At 38.4% G+C, this 21,658-nt stretch overlaps 1 protein-coding gene across 7 annotated transcripts in view; it reads left to right on the top strand.

Annotated features, from left to right (window-relative positions):
- LOC121313202 (protein CBFA2T1) overlaps positions 1 to 3,958 on the top strand; it is a 43,230-nt gene extending 39,272 nt beyond the window's left edge. For all 7 annotated transcript variants that reach the window (XM_041245512.1, XM_041245511.1, XM_041245508.1 and 4 more), the window contains exon 11: positions 3,019 to 3,958. In XM_041245512.1, coding sequence (XP_041101446.1) covers positions 3,019 to 3,315 — 297 coding nt within the window. In that variant the 3' untranslated portion in view covers positions 3,316 to 3,958. The remainder of the gene's footprint in view (positions 1 to 3,018) is intronic.
- Positions 3,959 to 21,658: the final 17,700 nt, after the last annotated feature.

Below are 21,658 nucleotides of genomic sequence, written 5' to 3'. Positions count from 1 at the left end.
GTTATTTTGGTCTTTGAGCAAATGATTTGGATCAAATTGCGAAATGGAAAATATCAAACAAGCAAAGAGCGAAACGCCAATGAAGAGACAGCTTCTTCGGTCTTCGGTCTGCTGGAGGATCTCTGAATTTCAATTGTCCGACTGTTCATTCCTCATTTACCTAAGTTACGGAAGTACCCAAAGAAAACACATTTCCTCTTTGTACAACAACAGCACTGATTCTGGGGCTTTTCAAGGCTTCATTTTTGTCAAACAATGAAGTGCTTCTGTGTGCATAAAGGAGTTCAGTGCAATTCTAAATGCCACAGCAGCAAGCCTTGCAAAAACAAATACAGTGATTTGTAGGTTTCTAAACCTAAATTCTGATATATATATATATAATTTATTTTTTTTAATTAACTCTCATTATGTGTATCTAATTAGATTTAAATACTTTAATTTTACCTGACTGTTATTATCTAAACAATTAAAACAGTGTTTTAAAATGAGACAGCCCAGTGGAGCTCTCAATATGGTTTCTTTTGAAAATGTTGACATCATTTCAAATAAAAACCTTTAAGAAGGGTTTCTTGCTGTCAAAAGCAGTCTCTGTCTTTATTCAACAGGAGCGGCACAGACTGGTGCTGATCGGGGTCTGCAAAACCTGTTTTGATTTATGATTTATGAGACTATTAAACATTTAAGAAGCATACTTTCTTTCTTTCGCATAAAAATCAATGATTAGACAAACGTGGATTGACATTTGATTTTGCAGTTTAAATACTGTGTATACAGTAGTCTTATAAATAAAACAATCAATTTTTAATTGTGTTAGTTTTTTCCTCTAAAACTGTATTTTTTAAATAACAAGGCGAGAACATTACAAACGCTATTTCAAGCTCACTTGAAGTTTAACGTTTGAGGTCACTATCCTCCTAAATTGCTTTACACAGCCAATGAGGCCACGGTCTCAATGGGTTAACTTCCTGCATAAATAATAAATATAAACATAATGACTCAATGATGTATATTATAAATATAATTTACTGATTTAATGTTCATTCAATAAAAAAAAATATTGTATTAAAAAGTTTGTATTTCACCTGATGCCCATTTTTAACACCCCTCAATTAATTGCGATTCACAGATTGAGCAGCATCTTCAAATTCTGTTCAAGAACTGTGCATCAAAGCACATCTCGCAATTTGATTACATCGCTTTACTCAGACTGAAGAAGCTTCATTCTTTGCTTGTTTGGTATCTTCCATTTTGAAATAACCTTTCATTTCGATCTTTGATAATTTGTAAATGCTCAAGTCGCGAAATGGTTATTTTTTATCTGTGATTGACCGAATGCTGACTATGAGTGTAACATATAGACACAATATAAGTTTCTGGTTTTGTCTTAATTTAAAATGCATTTTAATCATTTTTCTTCCCACAAATGAAAGGTAGCCTTGTTATAAGCGGTTTAAACAACTGTGCAGTTCCGATGGTAAATACCACTTCTGGGGTGGTCATAGACCCTTGGCTTGCTCCATGGGCCTTTTCTGCACCCCAGGTATGGTATGTATCATGGGAATCGCACGGCCCATCGAGATTTATACCTTACATATGTTAGTAGTCCTAATATTTGCCCATCAAACGCTTTAACCTTTTTTAATTCTCATCATCGTATCCATTTTTTTTTTAAACTTAAATTCAGGTGATGCCTTTTGTTCGTGCCACAACAGTTTAATTTTAATTTAAATATCAGTACTTGCATTTCCTAAGGCCATGCACTTCCTTTATTAGTGGTTATAGAATAATACAAAGTCTAGTATGCCTGATTTGGAATGCCTGTGGGCTCTGCGATGGTTTTGGTCTGTTTGTTTTTCTGCTGTGAACACAGTGGTTCCTGAGACGGCTCACGTTTGCCACGTACACTCATGGGCAACACTCCCCATTGTCAGCGTTAAACAGTCACAGACAACAGCAACAGGAAGATAGGATTGTTACTCGGACAACAACCAAAAAAATTTAATATCTTTGACAGAGAGAGACAGAGGCAGACTTTTTTTTTTTAATATTTGTACTCTAATGTGAAAAGACATTTAATAATACATGTGGTATAAATGCAAAACAAACCTAGCTGCCACAGAACTTTATTGTCAGTTCTGGTATAGAACAAAGGGTTTTTATTTGTACGGAGTTCCGCTGTGGTACTGTTTTTATAGGCATTTGTTATCCACAATCTTAGTTATGTATAAAAAGCAGTGTTCTCCTAAAGTTAAACCCCTAGATAGCTAATTTGCAGTTGAAAAGGTGGTAGCAATTTACAGGACAGGAACAGGCACTTTTAATCATTCCATTCAGCCTGTGTGTTTAATCAGTTTGCTCAAAAATATGAGCACATCTAATTTTAATCAGACAGGGTTTAATAGACTGTCTTTGGTTATTGCCATTATTGCTTATGTATTTGACCAATCGGCAAGACCCTCAAATATTGTTACAGTACCTGTTTATAAGCTCTGTTTACCCCTTTCCTCGTTTGGGGCTTTCCCAGAGTAAACTTTTAACTGTCTTCTACAATAACAGAGGGTCTATAGACTAAATAATCTATGGAGACCCAGAAGGGATCTGTTAAGAGGGAAATAAACATAGTTGCTGTATTGTAAATAAGCAGGAAACTAATTATCTAAAACTAAAGTGTCACATCCAGACCAGCTAATGTTTGTATTACCGCCTACATGCATTGTAAATTTACCTGATGTGCATTTGAATACATTTATTTATTTATTTTTTTAAAAAAAGATTTGTTCCGTAGGTTAGTCTAAGACAAGTAGTTTTAATTATTTGTCTTCACAATTCATCCATATGCTTTTGGAAGTTCAGTTCTAGTTTAATGTTTCGGTTCAGTACTGTAAAAATCTGTTTGTTTTCAAAAATAAGCTGGTGCAGGGGGAAGGGTCACCTAAACCAGTTGCTTTACATTTTAATAGTAAAAAAAAAACACTTTTAACTAAACCACTAATTTATTTATTCATAATTTTTTTGCAGAGTTGCTGGAACTGTGGGCGCAAGGCCAGCGAAACATGTAGCGGCTGTAACACTGCAAGATACTGCGGCTCTTTCTGTCAACACAAGGACTGGGAAAAGCACCACCACGTGTGTGGGCAGACCCTTCAGGCCCAACAGCAGCAGCAGCAGCAGCAAGGAGAGACTCCAGCAGCAGCAGCCATCTCCTCAGCAAAACCCTGCAGTGGAGCAGGGAGTCCGGTCAGCACGCCTCCAGCCGCCACTCCGAGATCAACAACCCCAGGCACTCCCTCCGCCACAGAACCCACCACGCGCTGAGACAAGGAGAAAATATAAAGGAAGCAAAATTAAAACAAACAAACAAACATGTCCTTGTATGCTCAAAGATTATAAACTATTATACTGCAAAAAAGAAGGAACTTATCCTGAAGTAGTAGTGAAACACGGAAGGCCAGTAACGGGTCATATTGACTTATCATGATGAAAAACACAAAGATTTTCTTTGTTTTTGTTTTGTTTTTTTTCCTATAAAAAAACAAAAAAAATAACATAAAAACTGAAAAGACAGCAGAGAATAACAAAAGAGTAGATTTGACCTCCACCCCTCTGTTATTTTTCCAGTAGCTGGGATTTTAAACTAGATGACCTCATTAACAGATGCTTAACCAAACAGCAAACCAAGGGATTGCTAATTGCTGTTGAAAGCAAAAATGCTAATATTCAAATATGAGAAAGGGACACCTTGTTCTTTGTAACAATGATGGAAAAAAGAGAGATAAAAACCCTCAAGGGCATGAGTGTTGGATAGAGCGTAGACATTCTAACTAGACGACGAATGGCATACATGGGTTACTGACTGAACTTTGAAGACCGGCAATGAAACGCGCACATGAGCAGCAGATTGGAAAGAAACACAGATGTTCATCCTTTTTTTTTTTTTTTTTTTTTTTTACTTCTGGAAGAAATATAATAATATCCAGATCAACGGAATGAAAAATTAAAGCTGTTTTGCAGTGGAACATATACAAAAAGAAGAGGCGGCAGCAGCAGCATAGGGGAAAGTAAATGCCATAATTTAAAAAAGAGGCTTCCTTTTAAGAAAAAAAATATATACAAAAAATAAATAAGGAAGAGCCTGCAGTTGATTAGCATTTTTCCCCAGCTTTCATATCAGCCAGCTGCTCCTTATTACTCTACAGCATTGCTTCACTTTTAAAAAGTTCCACATAGTAAGACAATCAGGTCAGTTCCTGCTCATTTCAATAACGTCAAATAAAAAAAATAAAAAAAGGTAAATAAAACCACATTGGCTTCAATTCTGGCCCTTTCATGTTTCTCCCGCCTTCATGCTTTTTATTTGATTTTTTTTTAAGTAGTTCTCTTGGTGTAAAACACTTCTGTCCTGTGAGGTTCCCAATGGTGATTTCTTGTGAATGTGTTGGACAAACGTGAAGATGCATTGTAGCTTAACCATGCCAATCACTTTAGTCTCTTTATTCCTAGTTGTTGAAGAAGAAAACTGTAATCTTTCTATGCTGCTTTTATATTTGTATGTATTAGTGATATTTCTCTAGTAGTTCAAAAAGAAACAATGGAAACATTTTTTTTTTCTCTCGGTTGTCCTCAAGAAAAGAAAAAAAGCTATCTCTCTGAGCTGCAATTTCACTCTGTTATGATCTTTTCTGAGAACTAGCATGCTACATGGAATGCTAACATATTGATGTTTAGTACAAGGGGATGTACATAAATGTATTTTGCACTGTCACAAAGACTCCCTAGGCATGCTTCTTTTGGCAAACTCATTATTAAGTGTGCTAGAGCCATTATCACTGATTTGTATCTGTATTTTAGTAGCTGTATTTTTTTTTTTTCTTGCTATCGTTAGTGAAGTTTTCATAATCATATAACAAAACTTCATCACTTTTAACAACAACATGAAAAAGACAAGTGCATGCATATCACTGCAAGGTCGTTAAGTATTGCTGTTTTTACAAAAAAAAAAAGAAATAAATAAATAAACTAAAGCTCCAAATGCTAAGGTGTAGATTGACAGCTTTAACACTGCTGAATGCCAGGTTATACAGTATTACAAACAAGGGAAGTCAGCCAAAGACAGATCCGAAGGACCAAAATCTGATATAATAATAATAATAATAATAATAATAATAATAATAATAATAATAATAATAATAATAATAATAATAATAAAGCACCAGATTTATTTTCTCCAAATGATCAGCAGGTTAACCAATTTGAGCAGGTGAACCAGTGGTCATAAACCAGTTAACCCTTTGCTGTCCAGAACCCAGACCAGAACTACTCAATAGCTTGGGCCAGTGGCCCAGTATAAGGGTGCTGTCACTCCTTTCAGAAGTATCAAAAGGTTCTCAAACAAGCAATAATTTCCACATTCAGACTCCAGTCAACAAAGAAGAAGTGTTGTAACAAAGAAAAACATCCAAAATGCCATTGTCTGACAAGAATATTGTTTCCAGTGCTTTCATTTGTTTTTAAAAAACAATTCCTACCAGTTGGTAATTTTGGAGGGCCATTCTTGACAATGGTGCATATAGTTGTCTGCATATTGGCTATTGGATAGAAGTACATATGTGGTATGGTGATGCCATTTGAGTTGATGTCATCACACCCTCATACAGGCCATAGAGTGGGATAAATAAATAAATCAGTAGAGAGTGTGGCTTACTTTATTTATCAGTCAATGAAATAGCCTTTATAAAAAAAGGGCTTTGTGTCTGTCAACCAAAGCTCCCCTGCTCACTCATACCTGTTTGACATGGCTGGTTTTGATGCAAACAAAAGAGAAAACACTTACTAAAAATGCTCCTTCATTTATCTTGTGGTCTCATCGTCCCAAAACAAAATCAAAATAGTGGTTTATAAGGCTGAACTGTGATGACTGGATATTGGAACATAGTACCTAAGTAGAGAAAAATCAGCACTTAACTGAAGCACATAACCACATGTTCTATATGGTCTTGAAACCGTGGTGCTAAGAGACAAGTCATTGACCTCAATACAATTGACTTTGGCTATGAGCAGTCTGATTTGTTCCTCATGTTCCTGAGTCTATGTTCTACACTGTAAAGGGTTATGCAATCCAAAAAGGTGTCAGACACCCATTTATGTCTCAGAAGCTGTGATTTTATGTGAAACGGCAATGCTATTTTAACACTAGTGTATTGTATACTTCAAATAAAGAATTATCATGTTACTTCAATTCAGGGCACCCTAGGAAAAACAAATACATAATAAATGAATAAAACTAGAAACTGACTCTTTAAGCTCTATCTCCTCCTCCTCCTGCTCCTCGCCTCCTCTCCTCTCCTCCTCCTCCTCTTCTGTTTTGCTACAACCTCCTCAGTGGCAAAAAGTTTCGCTCTACCTCTGACAGCATGTATATTGCACCAGAACAAGATACTGGTCTAGTCAAACCAAATGGGCACAAGAGAACAGGATACCAAAAGTAAAAGCTCATACAGCTGCAAAACCATATCACTACTTGGTAACAATGCAGACCTCATAAAAAAAAAAAAAAAAAGAACAAAAAAAAAAACACCTTTTGTTACTTTCCTTTATGCTTGTCACTTATATACGGATTATGTGAAAAGTATAATTTGTAGGTAAACACACATTTAAGAGACTCAACAAGAAAAAAAGTCAACACCAATCAGAACAGTGATCATTGATACGAACAGGGCGTTTCTCTCTCTCTCTCTCTCTCTCTCTCTCTCTCTCTCTCTCTCTCCTCTTTAATCTCTTTCTGTTGTGAGACGTGCGTGTGACAGGGCTGCCTGTCTTTGTTGCATAAGGTGCATGTCATGGGAATTAATTAAAAAAATAAATACAATAATATAGTTAATAAAAAATGAAAGTTGGTTAATTAAAGCATGCCTATGTCTAGAATACTTTGGTGGACTAAAAAAAAAAAAGTGATTGTCCAGTTTGTAGACGTATCACAATAAACAAGACGCATGCAAACTGGAGACTGTTGAAATGCAGATTGAAGTACATTGTTTGGTTCTGCGACTTTATTGTGAAAAAATAAAATAAGTTGAAGTTGTTGTGCAATACTTAATTCAGACATGTACCACAAGTTAATGGTAGACTAACACTGGGGGGTCTATACGTCATGCTTTTGTCAGCGTACTCTTTTGAGCTTTTAAAGTCTACTATGTCAGAACTGTGGTTTCTTGTTTCTTCTTCCTTTTCTTTAGTTGGACTGTAATGTATGGTCTGTCAACCTGTGAATCTTTTAAAGTATGATTCAGGTATTGTTGTACTCCTTACTGTGTAATAAAAATGTTAATATCTGTATTCACTGACATTGTCTCTTCCTCTTTGTTAAGCTGGTTTCATTTACAAGCTTGACAAGATTCAGTGCATTATGAATCAAGCATAGAAAAGTTTGGTTAAGCATCGAAAAGTCCAAATACTGTAGATTTTGTAAAACATACATATAGCATCAGCTTGGGCAAAGCATGGGGAATTTCAAAATGACCGCAAATTTTTTCTTTCTCGTAACAAAATCTAACAGATTTATAGAACACGTGGCAGTAAATGTTATCTGATCATGTTTTAACCTGCAGTGCAGGAAAACAAAAATGATTACGTGTGTTATAATATGTTACCACAGAGAACATAGAAAAACAGAGGAACACAGGATCAGCTGGTAGGCAATAGCACAAATAGACTTTGCATTCTGGGTGTTGCCGTTTAGGACAGTGAACTTCCCTTTCGGGCCCTGGTTCAAATCTGGCTAAGCATTAAGTTTTGCGTTTGTCTTGCCACCTTTGCACTGTTACAATATATATATATATATATATATATATATATATATATATATATATATATATATATTAAGATACATTCTTATCAAGTTTTAGTATTCTGAATTAAAAAATAAATAAAATCTCATTCGAAACAACAAAACAAAACAGGAAGACACGTGCAATTACTGTTTATGCATCACATTTACCATAAATCCCTCATATGACTTCCTTTAATTAAGTGGCCTGTAAAGAGGGGCAGCATAATTCACTTGTAAAGTGTATTTTCCTGAATAAAAACACAGAAGGCAAAGTCATTTGCACTGTAGCAAAATATTTCAGAACAGAATGATCTGAACCTTTAGAAATAAAGCCTTAATTAAGTTTGAAGCTTTTGTTACTCAGTCTTATCTATTTTGCCTTCTCTTTTACATACACTCTTCAATACACCTCCATCTTGGGGCAGGCATGAATAGATAGCACATTAACAAAGCAGCACAGACATAAAAGGTACACACGTAGGCCAGAAAGCAATCTTCTACTGGTAGTTTCCTTTTTTTCAAGCAGAGTTGCCTTCAAAATTGATGGTGTTGTTTCATAGGTCTCTGTAGATTGGATTGAAATAATATTCTATATTATACCAAAATCATTTTCACCCCTATTCCAGTCTAGTAATAAAAGTGAAATAACTCAAAGTGAATGTATCAAAAGAAAATGACAGTTATATTACATAAATCACCGCCCATCACTTTTATAGGACTATAAAAAATTACTTCAGTGTTCAAATTACATTTTCAAGGCAACAGCAAAGATTTCTCAGAAAACAGAAAAAAATTTGAAGGTAAACCTTTTATTGATGATAGGGCTGAATAAAAACAGATGGAGGTCAAGAACCGAGGGCTTTTGTCTAGTTATAATCACAAGAAATTTTGGTTTAGATGCCTGCTGGGAACTAGGTGTGCTTGACTTACCATCTGCTTATTTACACAGTTCATTTGGGGTGCGCGTTTAAAATTATTTAAAGAAAAACACCTTCTGTCAAACCTTTCCTTTTGTATTTTTTTGTTTTTTTTTGTTTTTTTGTAAATGACAAATCTCACTTTTAAGGCAGTCTGGTACAGAATCACCCATTATTTGTGTTGTGTACCTTCTAAATATTATTAAAATCACTGCCATGACACAACATGCAAAATGCTTGGTTAATATGTCAAATGTAGTCAGGCTCATTCCAAAAGCTTTTAGAGCTTTCAGCCTGCCTACTATCATTGTATTGTTAGAATGAAAATCTTTGTGTTACAATTCATTATTATTGTTGCTGCATGTTTGTGTTTGTGTGAAGTTACAACAGTACTGGGAAAAAATAAACACAATATATTTGTAGCACTTTAAAATGTCAGCAATTTAGATACGTGCTGTTACATTGGGTGATATTGACTTTTTCACAATGGAAAGATTTCTCGATGTGTCTTTAAACTATGAATTGTGTCCCGTGTAGAAATTCAGAGAACACAACTGATTACATTTTGTGGGGACATACTGTACATAAAAAGAGAGGAGGCAGAATGTCTGACAGCAGTTACTTTTTTTTTTTTTTTTTTTTTACTGTGTTAAAAAATGAAAATTTTGATGAAAGCTTGTGGCAAAGTGACTTGTAGTGTGCAGGTGTAGAGGTAATGCAGTGCTCAAACCAACAACAAACAGTGTTCATGGTCCAAACAGTTATGTAATTGTTGGCACTGTTAAATAATAATGCTGGCAAAGCAGGGTTTCAGTTCCGAAATAATACAGGCACAGATCTGCGTCATTTCTCTCAGTGCTCCAGTGCTGGTGGTGAATACGCTGTTATTTTGTGACATAGCAGTGTTTGGAATCCAGGTTTTATTGCTGTCTGGAACAGTGACAGTTCCCGATTGTTGGCCATCTACTAAATACAATAAACAGTGATTAACAAAACAAATACAAAACACTCACAGTTTCGTTTTATGGTTCTTTCGGCACTCCATTTCGCCACCATAACAAAGGAACAGATCACCCAGGCACACACCCTGATATACCTTCAGTGATGCCCCCTTTGGTAGCGAGTGCAATCACTTTTCCTCCAGTCCATGACTGACACATCGCCTATCGCAATAAGGCGCTGACTTCTAGTATTGTGACTTCTAGTATTGTGGCTTTTTGGACGGCCGACTTCCGACTGACCCTGGAATGAACTGTCACACCATCCAGTCCGGGGCACACAGTTCCTGTTATACAGCGCCCTCACAAGTTGGGAGGGAGATTGTTGACTCAGATTCATTCATTCTCTGTCACATATCCCACGACGGAGTCTACTTTCCCCATTACACTCCTGTCCCGCATTTTGGTGATCTTTACCTGCATGGTAAGTCATAAAATACATGAAAGATTGCAGTGCCAGATACCACGAAGTATTTGCAGTCTGATTTTCTGCATTTTTGCACATTTTTTTACATTGAATTTGGTCAGATCTTTTTGTGGGTTTCAGTAGTATATAGAGGGAGTCTGAGAGAAAAAATGACACCAAAGTTTGGTGCTTCTTTCATTTGTTTGGTGTGCAAGGTAATCAAACATGCAATCTTCAGGTGTGAAAAAAAGTTATTGCAACCCTAGTTAAACCAGTTAAAGGGATAATTTGGGTCAACTGTTTCAATACTTTGGTTAACAATCAGGCCTGATTTGGGCCAGTCCTGCCCAATATAAATCTGACTTTGGCCCTTGCCATCAGAGTGAAGTCGTCAGCACACAGATTCTAGAGCAGGGGTGCCCAATCCTGGTCCTGGAGTGCCAATGCCCTCCTGGTTTTTGTTCAAATTGATTAATTGGACCAATTAAGCTTCTAATTAGCACTCAATTGGTCCAATTAAATAATTTACGGCACAGTTGCAACAAAAGCCAGGAGGGACACCGGACCTCCAGGACCAGGATTGGGTACCCCTGTTCTAGAGGCACATCATGCCACAATTAAAAGAAATTCCTGAAGACCTCTGAAAAAAAGTTGTTGATGCCTATCAGTCTAGAAAGGGTTACAACGCCATTTCTAAGGCTTCTGGGCTCCACCAAACCACAGTGGGAGCCATATTGTCCAAATGGAGAAAGTTTGGGACAGTAGTGAATCTTCCCAAGAGTGGACGTCCTGCCAAAATTTCTCCAAGAGCAAGGCGTAAAATCGTCCAGGAAGTCACAAAGAACCCTAGAACAACATCCAGGTATCTGCAGGCCTCTCTCACCTCGGCGAAGGTCAGTGTTCATGACTCCACCATCAGAGACACTGGGCAAAAATGTGACTCATGGTAGAGTAGTAAGGCAGAAACCACTGCTCACTAAGAAGAACATGAATGCTCATCTCAAGTTTCCCAAAAAGCACTTGGATGATCCTCAAGAGTTCTGGAACAGTATTCTATGGACAGATGACTCAAAAGTGGAACTTTTTGGCCAACATGGGCCCCGTTGTGACTGGAGAAAACCAAACACTGCATTCCATAGTAAGAACATCATACCAACGGTCAAGCATGGTAGTGGTAGTGTCATGATTTAGGGATGCTTTGTTGCATCAGGACCTGGACGACTTGCCATCATTGAAGGAATCATAAATTATGTATCAGAGAATTCTACAGGAGAACATCAGGCCATCGTTCTGTGAGCTGAAGCTGAAGTGTAGCTGGGTCATGCAGCAATCCTTCATTGTGCTTAACACTTGAAGCCCCGCGGCGGTCATTTTGATGTTTTTTTGTTTTAAAATGTAATTTTCTTCAGTCGTGTAGCACATATGGGGCTGCGTGTTCATGTGCCTTTCTGTTCGGATGTATTAAATATTCTCACAAAGCATGAACGGCGGGAGTGCAGAAATAAAGGAGATATATTACATTATACCTAAAAGCCCTGGGAGCAGTCACATTGATGGCCACACAGAAAACAATTGTATTTTGATTATACGGAACAGCATTCTACTTTATTAGTTTTATTTACCAGTCCGCAATGTGTTTTAGCTGTAATCAGATTAGTCTTTACTCTCTGCCTGAGTGAATGACTGACAGTCTATTGTTTTCAATCAGCCTTTTGAAGGCTGGCGCCTGCTTGCCAGCTGCGCTGATTTGGTCAGTTGATTAGAATCGGGACTAGTGAAAATAAATACCAGAGACCGTGAAGTTTTACTATGCAATAAAATATGGAGTTGATGTTTTGGATCAGATGGCACGGAAGTATTCCATGAAATCTGCTCCAGATGGTGGTCTGTTCAGGTGTTTTACAATGTATTGGACCTAGAAGTCATCAACTCCAGTGGACTTCACAAATAATGCATGGAGAAGAATTTACCAAGTAGAGAATATATTTTACAGTTAGCATAGGAACTTCGCATGAAGCATTTGAAACAGAGGGAGACTGCCAAGCGTGTACCCACTGCTGAAGCTGGCAACCCCGTTGAGAACCGCAAGAGATGCCAATGCCAGATTGGCAAGTGCAATAAAAATAAAAGTGCAGAAAGGCGGCATGGAGAAGTGCATTATCTGTGTTGATTGTGAACAGCCTTAGACTCCAGATAACGGAATACTCTTTTGTCGGAAAAAAACCCATAATTTAGACTTCTTGTGCTGTGCGCTTCTGTATTTAAGTTTATTTATCTACGTGGTTCAGTTGCTTTTACTCATTTGATACCAGTTGCTGTAGAAAAGTAAAAAATATATTGCTATCGTTTCAGTTTTATAAATATGCACACTATGCTGTAAACTAATGTCTGTTGTTTATTTATTTACATGTTCCTGTTTCGATTTGTAAAATAAATGTTTACTGTATTGTGGCGTAATCAATAATAAAAAAATAAATAAATTACATCCGTTTCTCCTTTCGTTATACTATTTACAGTGTTTTGAATACAGCTGTCATAAAGACTGCTGTGGGGCTTCTAGGTCTACAGTATATCTCCGGTCCTTCTAGTGTTAACTATTTGAGTTGGGCATGGTCACTGACAAGAATGAATGAATGTCTCAATAGGTAGTAGCGTAAGGTCTGAGTGGCCCATTTAATGGCCAGACATTCCTTTTCAATGTAGTTACGCTTCTGGGGGAGCATTGGGATGGGGTGTTCTACTCCGTCAACCTGCCCCCAGACCAACATCCAAAGTGTCAGTGTGAAGGATGAATTCCTTATCAAAATCTGGTGTGATAAGGGTAGAGGCTTGAAAGAGTCTCTGCTTAATGGTGTCGAACGCCCCCTGACAATCTCCTTTTCATTTAATTAAATTTAGTGCAAATTTGATGTTTACTAGGATTGACCCCTATGGCATATTCAGGGATAAAGCATCAGTAGTAATCGGCCAACCCCAAGAGAGGCCTCACTCGGGACTTGGTTTTCGGGATTGCCACATCCAACAAAGCCTGGACTTTGGTGGCTACGGATTTCACCTGCCCACTTTGGCAAATTCACATTTAATCAAGATGGCTGTCAGCTAGGCTACCCTCATAGACTGCAGTGCGGCAGTGAGCCTAGCTAAATGCTCTCGTCAGGTGGAGCTGTAAATAACCACATCATCAATATACGCTGCTGCATACTCACGATGAAGGCGTAAGACCTGGTACATTAGTCTCTGAAAGGCAGCGGGCACACCATGTAGCCCAAATTGCATGGTTATGAAATGAAACAGACCATCAAGGTTTAGCGTCAGAAAGGGGGTCATCATATCATTCTTTGCATGAAAATAACAGATTTGGAATATCCACTGAGTCTTAAACCATTCTCTGTGTCTTCTTGGTTTCTGGTCTCCAACTCCCCCACTGACAAAGAATGCTTTTAAAAAGAGTCATAAATTAAATACTGGACACATGGCTTATCTTCACGATTGTTGAATGACTCATGCGGCACCACAAGCCAGACAATTCTGAGTACCTTGACACTAAGACTAGAAACAGATCTTGTCGTAAATCCAGCTGACAGGGGGTGAAATAGAATCGCAAACCCCGCTGACTTTCGAAGTGCTGCGAGCTTCTGCTGTCTTCCAGTAGAGCTGCTGCGCCCAGACATGTCTGCTGACCACAAAGGAGGTGTGCACAAGTAATGTTCTCCCACTAGAGTTGTCTTGAAGTTTGGATGGGACAAAATGGATGCTACACTGCTCTGAACAGTTGCAGAGTCATGGGAGCATACGTGCTCGAATTCACAGAAGGCAAGAAAGAACCAATATTCTGAATAATGGCTAGAATCATCTTCTGAGGAAGGGCCCTGCCTTCTGTCCTACGAGGGACTGGATCAGTAAGAGGGATACTGCATTAATCAGAAAGCGGGTCTTTGTTTCCATGTAGCTGCATGAAACAAACTGAAGCGAAGCTATCAGTTATGTTTTTGGAAGATTCCGAGAGAATCGCCACAAGAACATTTACAAACTATATAACTTTTCAGTTGCAATGCATTAGCTGAACTGAGTTACGTCTGATCAACAGAACTATTCCCAGTGGGAAAACTGCCAACAACAAAGATAATGTTGCAAGCCTTGGAGATCAACAAGCTGATCTCCATTTGAAAAGAACAAATATTTGTATTGCAAGCCTACGCAATACAATGCGTAAACAGCCAAGTACCATTTTCATTGGAACTTTAGATCGAGAGCTTCAGTGTTCATCAACACAGACTTGACGTCTGTATATGGAAATGGATAAGTATTCAACATGTCTAGTATTAAATACTTTATGACTCGAGAAAGTAACTGAAGCAAATGCTATCAAGTTAAGTGGAAACTGAACATAACTTCCTTTTTTTAGAATGTGTAAGAAATGTATTATGTTTGTTTGAGATGTGCAACTCAAAAGGAGTTGCCTCGTAAATGCAGAGAATTTCATCATTGCCCCATTTCTGATTTAATTGGAATGTATAATCAACTGAGGTTAATAACATATTATTAGTTTGGTACGTTGCATGTCCAAACTAACTTAACACGGTAAACTAATTTGTTAAATTAGGTACTGGAATGTTGGATTCCGTTCTGAATGGGAAGTTGAATTAATTCTCGTGCATATTTACATGTACAACGAGAAACGGGTATTGAATATACTAATGCAAAGTAGACAGTTTGTGTGATAAGACATATTCAGTATTAGTATATTAACCATGTATGCTAATGATGTTATGGTCATTGTAATCGTTTGACTATGGAATCAATTAACTGCATATTACTATTCACGCATATCGCTAACCAATAGCCTTTCCTTTCTGTAATATTAGATTAGCTGTATACGCATTTTTTCCTTAAATAAATGATTGTTTTATATTTCTAACACGTTGTGTGGATGTCAGTTGTTGTCAAGGGAATCTAAGTTCTACATGATATCTCCGAACTATTATGGTATGTCTCAGTTACTAAAGTTTGGACGTTCTTAAACAGTGTGCCTAGAGACTAATTTATATATAAATAAATTGTATGCCAAAGTCACTACAAAGGGTATTAAGGGGATCTGCCAGTGTCCCTTCATCAGGTCCTAAGTTGAGATGAACCCTGCCTTTCCAAGTCTGTCAAGAAGCTTGTCGACCTGAGGCATGGGGTAGGCATTGAACTTGGCAATAGCCTTTACCTTTAGGAAGTTAATGCAGAAACGATTGGTGCCGTCCTTTTTGGTGACTATCACAATTGAACTGCCAAACCGCTCATCTGTGGATGATAAACAGATATCCAGATGGGACGTATTTTTTATATTTTATACACTTACTGTAACATTTGTGACAAAATGTTAGTTCCATGATCAGTCAATATCTCTTTGGGAATCCCTACTCTAGACATAATCTGCATTAATTCTTTGGCTATTGCAGCTGCACTCATAGACTGCAATGGAACTGCCTCCATATTTTTATTTGTTTATACTGTGACCAGTCACGAGCTAGAATTACTGGATGTGGCAGCCTTTCCACCACCGGCACTACGAGGTGACACTGCATCAGTCCTACCGATATATATGTTTTTAGCATGGGATAAGTCGTCGTGTCTCCATAGATACAGGAGATTGCCACCTGGTCTTGTGGCTGCCACGACACACAGCCCAAGAAAGCTGTCCGAATTAAGGTTTGCTCACGCTTGGAGTCCACTAATGCATGGGTACTCACTTTACTAACAACTACATCAACAATATGTCCCTCCCATCCATTTCCCCATCTTTTACCCACTTCCGCTGTCAGGTGACATGTCACCACGTTGCACTTCATAGCTGAGGAGCACAGCTGGGCATAATATCCTTCTTGGTGGCACCGGGAACAGAAATGAGGGGCAGAAGGCACTGGAGTTAAATATTTGTAGTTTCATAGCCTTATCAGCAGTAGATTATAGCCAGTGAATCCCTCAGATGAGGGCCAACCACTGCCTCCATTGTTAAGAGGTGGGTCGGCCCATTGGGGTCGGTGGTCTGGAAGATCTGGAATCCAGAGCGAGGCGGGGTTGAGGTGGAAGTGGAGCCAGTCCCCAGCTGCTCGGCGGTGGTGACGGAGAGGTCAACAGACTGGTTTTTGAGGAGGTCAACAGACTGGTTTTGGAGGAAATCAGAGAGTCCTCAAAGTCATCTGCCAGTTTGACTGCGGCTTCCAGAGTGGCTGGATTGTGGCACTGTATCCACGCCTGGGTCTCGGCGCCAACAACATGGCAATGCCTTCACCCTTTTGTACCCTTGTCTTCCTGAGGGGGCTAAGCCAGTGCACCATGTGGTCGCACAATTGCTGCACAACCAAACTGGGGCAGGTCTCCGGTGTCCTTAATTACTCCTTGAATCATACTGGATGCATTTCCCTCATAATATTGAGTATCCGGAAGATGGCCTGTTTAACCAGGTTGTAGTGGCTGGCCTCTTCATCGGTCATGGCCTGGTAGGCTGCTTGGGCCTCTTTGATTATATAGGGGCCCAGCTGGCTAGCCCAGCATTCTTGAGGCCATGAAGGCTCGAAGCGACCAGGTATCACTCCGGGTCATCCTCTGCCATAATTTTCTGTGCTCTTGCTTTAGGGGCGCTATCACGGGTCCTGCTGGTACCTGAGGTACTTTCCTGCTGCTGATTTTCTCGATCAGCGTGTGTACCTCTCCTCTGTCTTTTTTTTTGCAGCCTCCCATCTCACATCCAGCACCTGTAAGAGCGTGGTTAGTGCAGTCATCCATAATCCCATGGTCTGACACCTCGTGTGGCAAAGTGGCTTGTAGTGCGCAGGTGTAGAGGTAATGCAGTGTTCAAGCAATGACAACAAACAGTGTTCAAGGTCCAAAAAGTTATTTAATTGTTTTCACAGTTTGGCACCATTAAATAATAATGGAACAGTGATAGCTCCCGGTTGTTAGTCGTCTACTAAATACAACAGTGTTTAACAAAACAAATACAAACACTCACGGTTTTGTTTTATGGTTCTTTCAGTGCTCCGTTTCGCAACAGATCGCTCAGTTATGCCCCCTTTGGTAGCGAGTGCAATCACGTCTCCTCCAATCCATGACTGACACATCACCTACCGCAGTAAGGCGCTGACTTCTAGCATTGTGGCTTCGCCCCCTTTTTGGATGGCCGACTTTCGACTGACCCTGGAATGAACTGTCAAACCATCTGGTCCAGGTCACACTGTTCCTGTTATACGGTGCCCTCACAGGTCGGGAGGGAGATTGTTGACTCAGATTCATTCTCTCTCTGTCACAAAGTTGTATACATTATTTATTATTCTTCTGTAAATAATTTTTATATGGAATTCACATTTCATGATACAGGTCTTTATATTACAAATAATCCTAACATCAATTCATCATTAACAGAAACAAGTATGAACTATAATATATTACAGTTAATTTTGAAAGTGTATGTCATTATATTTAATATGTTTTTAAGCAGAATTTTTTCATATAACTCGGCTGCTAAAAACTCAAAATCATTAGGACAGAGTGTTAATATACTACGGGGAAGAAATTTGTTATTTGGGGGTTACTTCTGGTTTGTATTACACTAAGCACATTCCATCTTGTATGGCACCATTATAAAAGTTTACTACAGTATTTTTGCATAGTATTTTTGCAATGTTACTATGCTTTTCCCATGGTTGTACCATGCATTACCATAGTTTACCCTGGTTTGCTGTGTTTATTAATATGCTTTACCGTACCTTTATAATTCTATAAAATGCTCACCTACACTTTACCATGCCCTCACTATGTTTTGTTAGGCTTTTTACTATGGTAAACTTGTATAAGGGAAGCTGTGGTGTTGCCTCATCTTTCCTTTTTTCCTTCCGAAGTGTGTTTGATCAAACATGTTTTCATTTTCAATGTCTTTTGATTTGTATGCCTAGAGGTTCAACATTACTTTTGCAGAGCTGTTTTAGGTGTGACCATGCTAAAGATGAAAGACAATAGTTGATTAATTCTTCAAACAAGAAATTCAATCTGTGACACATTGAATTTTTTATCTGTTTGGGATCCTAAAATTGGGTGGCTAACAATGTTCAAACCACTGTCCTAGAAGCTAAGGTTCTTTGATCCTAATGATCCAGTCCATAACTGCTGAGTAATTTAGATAATACTGTAAATGCATTTCCTTTTTCTTCATTTTTGTGAGTACATCACTTTTTAGATCGTCGTGCTGTAACTAATGGATTGTAAAAGGGAGCTAAATTCTGCAAGAGCTCCTTTTCCACACTGTGACCCAATTTAATCAACCTTTCAGAACAGATGTCATTACAGGCCCCAATGGCTATTACTCGCCATAAGAACCCTATTGGTAGTTTTTGAATCTTGTTAGCACCAGACAATACAGATCTTCCATAGTCCTCCTTATATGCACTTTCTTTTTTCTTAAATTCACAAATAGATTAGAAGTATAAGAAAAGTTGCTTGTCTGCTAGAAGTATTAATTTAAATAGTAAGTTGTCTGCCTGTTTTTTACCTAACAACAGAGAATTGAATAGCTTAAAGTCCAAATCATATGCTTTCTTGTCAGAGGGATGAGAACGTACACATGGCTCAGTTTTCCAGCACCATACAGAATGATTGCATACCACCATTCTAAAGGAACATTGAAGCCAAAAGTTAAATTACTGTAAAATTCAACACCACTGTAAGTTCTGAATTAATGATTTAGTTGCTCTACAGACACACCTGAGCTGCATGCAGATGCTCAATTTGCTGCCAAACAACTATTGGGCCTGTCTACCCTAAATGCCTCACAACTGATTCAGTGCTTGTTTTATGAACACTGCACACTTTGTGAATTAATTTATGTCTTGGCAGGGGAAAGAGAAAGGGAGCAGCTTTTCACTCATATGGGACTGACTTTTAAGTCCCAAACACACCTCTCCTGAAAGCGTCAGCTTCTGCAATCCCTGCCAGAGAATGTCAATGGTTTTGATGCATCATTGCCATTAATGCTAATGATCTTCATTAAGGTTTACACACAGTTTTAGTTAAAAGTTTACATGCCTAATAGAAATGTATAATTTCTCGAAATTTCTCGAAACCAAATAATTTTAGGATGAGAAAAGTTACAAGAAATAGATGTCTACAATTATTTATTTTAGCATTTTTTTTTTTTTTTTTTTTTTTGCAAAGGTCCAAAAATGGTAATTCAAAAGTATTCGTGCAATAATTGTATTGTCTACAAGGTGCTAGAAATTTCAATATGATAATGCAGAACCTAATTCTAGAAAAGTCTAAAAAATGCTGGATTGTAGGTGAACATTCTTAGAGAGTATAAAAGGGTTAGGCGTTGGATGATTGCTGTCATTACCAATTCAATATGAGAAAAAGTAAAGAGCTAGCTGAAGACCTTAGGGAGAAAATGATTTATTGTCATAAAGCTAGAGAAGGATACAAGAAGATTTCCAAGCATCTGAGTATCCCAATTTCAACTACTGTTTCTATTATCAAGAAGTATCATGGTACTGTGTGACAGTAAGACAATGAGTTCTGGTGGTAAATCTCCCTCCCGACCTGTGAGGGCGCTAAAGAACAGGAGGAGAAGTATCTGGAAGGGCTGGCCTGACAGTTCGTTTCCGGGGCCGGGAAGTTGGTCAGCCTGGAAAGAAGCGAGACTCTGTTGTAAGACCGTATTGACCTGAAAGGTAAACGAGGGGCAGCTGCAAGCAATAAGGCAGCTGCAACCATTTACCAAGATGTCATGTGGGTTTGCCTATAGGGGACAGGGTAACACTGATCTTTTCCTTCATTTGGGTAAAAGCTCAGCAGAGAGAAGGACCTAGAGAGGAGCTTTCATTAAGAAAAAAAGGCATGTTACGTGTTGTGTGTTGTGTTTTGTCTGTCTAGTAATTGTCTGTGTTTTGCACCACCGGACAGCTAACCCGCAAATCCGGAGCTGTCGCCAAGGGTCAGCACGATCCGGATCACCACTGCACAAAACCATCAAGAAATACCCGTGTCTTCATTCACCACAAGCACGTCTGCACTCACCCAGTACTGGTGACTGTGTGTTTGTTTCTGTTCGGGACTGTGCCCTGTTTGGTATCCCCATGCTTTACACATGGTTGTGTATTGCCGGGGATTTATTATTTAAATGGTCACCAGACCTGGAATATAAATAAAAGCACTTTCCACGGGATTACGATTGTCTGACTTTCACTCCTGCACCGCATCACCGCAACACCTGTTCCCCACTCACCAACCACTTTGCCAGAAACTGTCACAACACTCCCTCGGTCTGGAAGAAAGAAGGTTCTTTCACCAAGAACAATTAGAAGAATTGTGGTGAAGGTTAATAACAATCTGAGATTGACTGGCAAAGATGTTTAAAGTGAATTGTCTGCAAGTAGGACTGGGGTTTCCATTTCAGCCACAGGTCGAGTATTGCATGGTGAAGGTCTCAATGGTCTCAGATCAAGGAAAAAGCCACTCTTAGGAAAACGTCACCAGGACTGTCGCTTAAAGTTTGCAAAATGGCATTTGAATGATGGATATGAGTTCCGGTCAAAGGTTTTGTGGAGTGATGAAACAAAAATCGAGTTATTTGTTCATGCTGATTGTTGTTACATTTGGACACAGGAAATGTAGTTTCAATACATGGTAACATGGATTCTATAGCATACCAAAAGATATTACCAGTCATCTGAAACCTTCCGCTACAAAACTTGATTTAAAGCGCAACTGGATGTTCCAACACAACAACGTACACATTAAAATCTACTCAGAATGGTTAAAGAAGAATAAAATCAAGGTTCTGGAATGGCCTAGTCGAAGTCCTGATCTAATTCCAATTGAGAATCTTTGGTATGAGTTGAAGAAGGCTGTGCACAAGAGAAGTCCTCTGAATTTATTATTGATAAAGTTGGCTCAACTAGCTATTAAATTATTTTCCTTGTCAGGTTATGAATACTTTTGAATTAGCAGTTCTGCAAAAAAAAAAATGCTGAAATAAATAAATGTAGACATTTATTTCTTATACGGTAACTTTTTTCCTCATCCACAAAAGCCAAACTTTTGCTGGAAATGCTTTTTCTTTGTTCTTCTTTTCTTGGCTATCAGTCACATTGCTGTTTGTGTACTCTGATAGTCACGTCTTTTGCTGGTGATTTTAATACACGCATCATTATACTACTGTATTTGAATTTAAGATGCAGGCTATTTCTGAGAAGCAAAACATTATTTAAAAAGTGCGTCTTAAATTCGAAGGAATACAGTAGCTGAAAATAAGCACCGAAAAATGAAATTAATAAAAACCGAAAACCCTACATATACATTAATCATTTGTTGCAGTGCATCACTTATTATTATCTGGTTTATCAGCTGAGGTTTTAAGCAGCAAACTCTTTAAATACAAATGTATGACACATGATTAAGGCCCTGTGAAAATCGTGGACATTTTCTTTAAAATTCATAGTAGTGTCACAGGTAAAGTATTTCGCGGAATGTGCAC

Source organism: Polyodon spathula, chromosome 3 (assembly GCF_017654505.1).
Source record: "Polyodon spathula isolate WHYD16114869_AA chromosome 3, ASM1765450v1, whole genome shotgun sequence".
NCBI classification, from domain to species: Eukaryota; Metazoa; Chordata; class Actinopteri; order Acipenseriformes; family Polyodontidae; genus Polyodon; species Polyodon spathula.
This window is presented reverse-complemented; position numbering and strand designations above follow the sequence as displayed.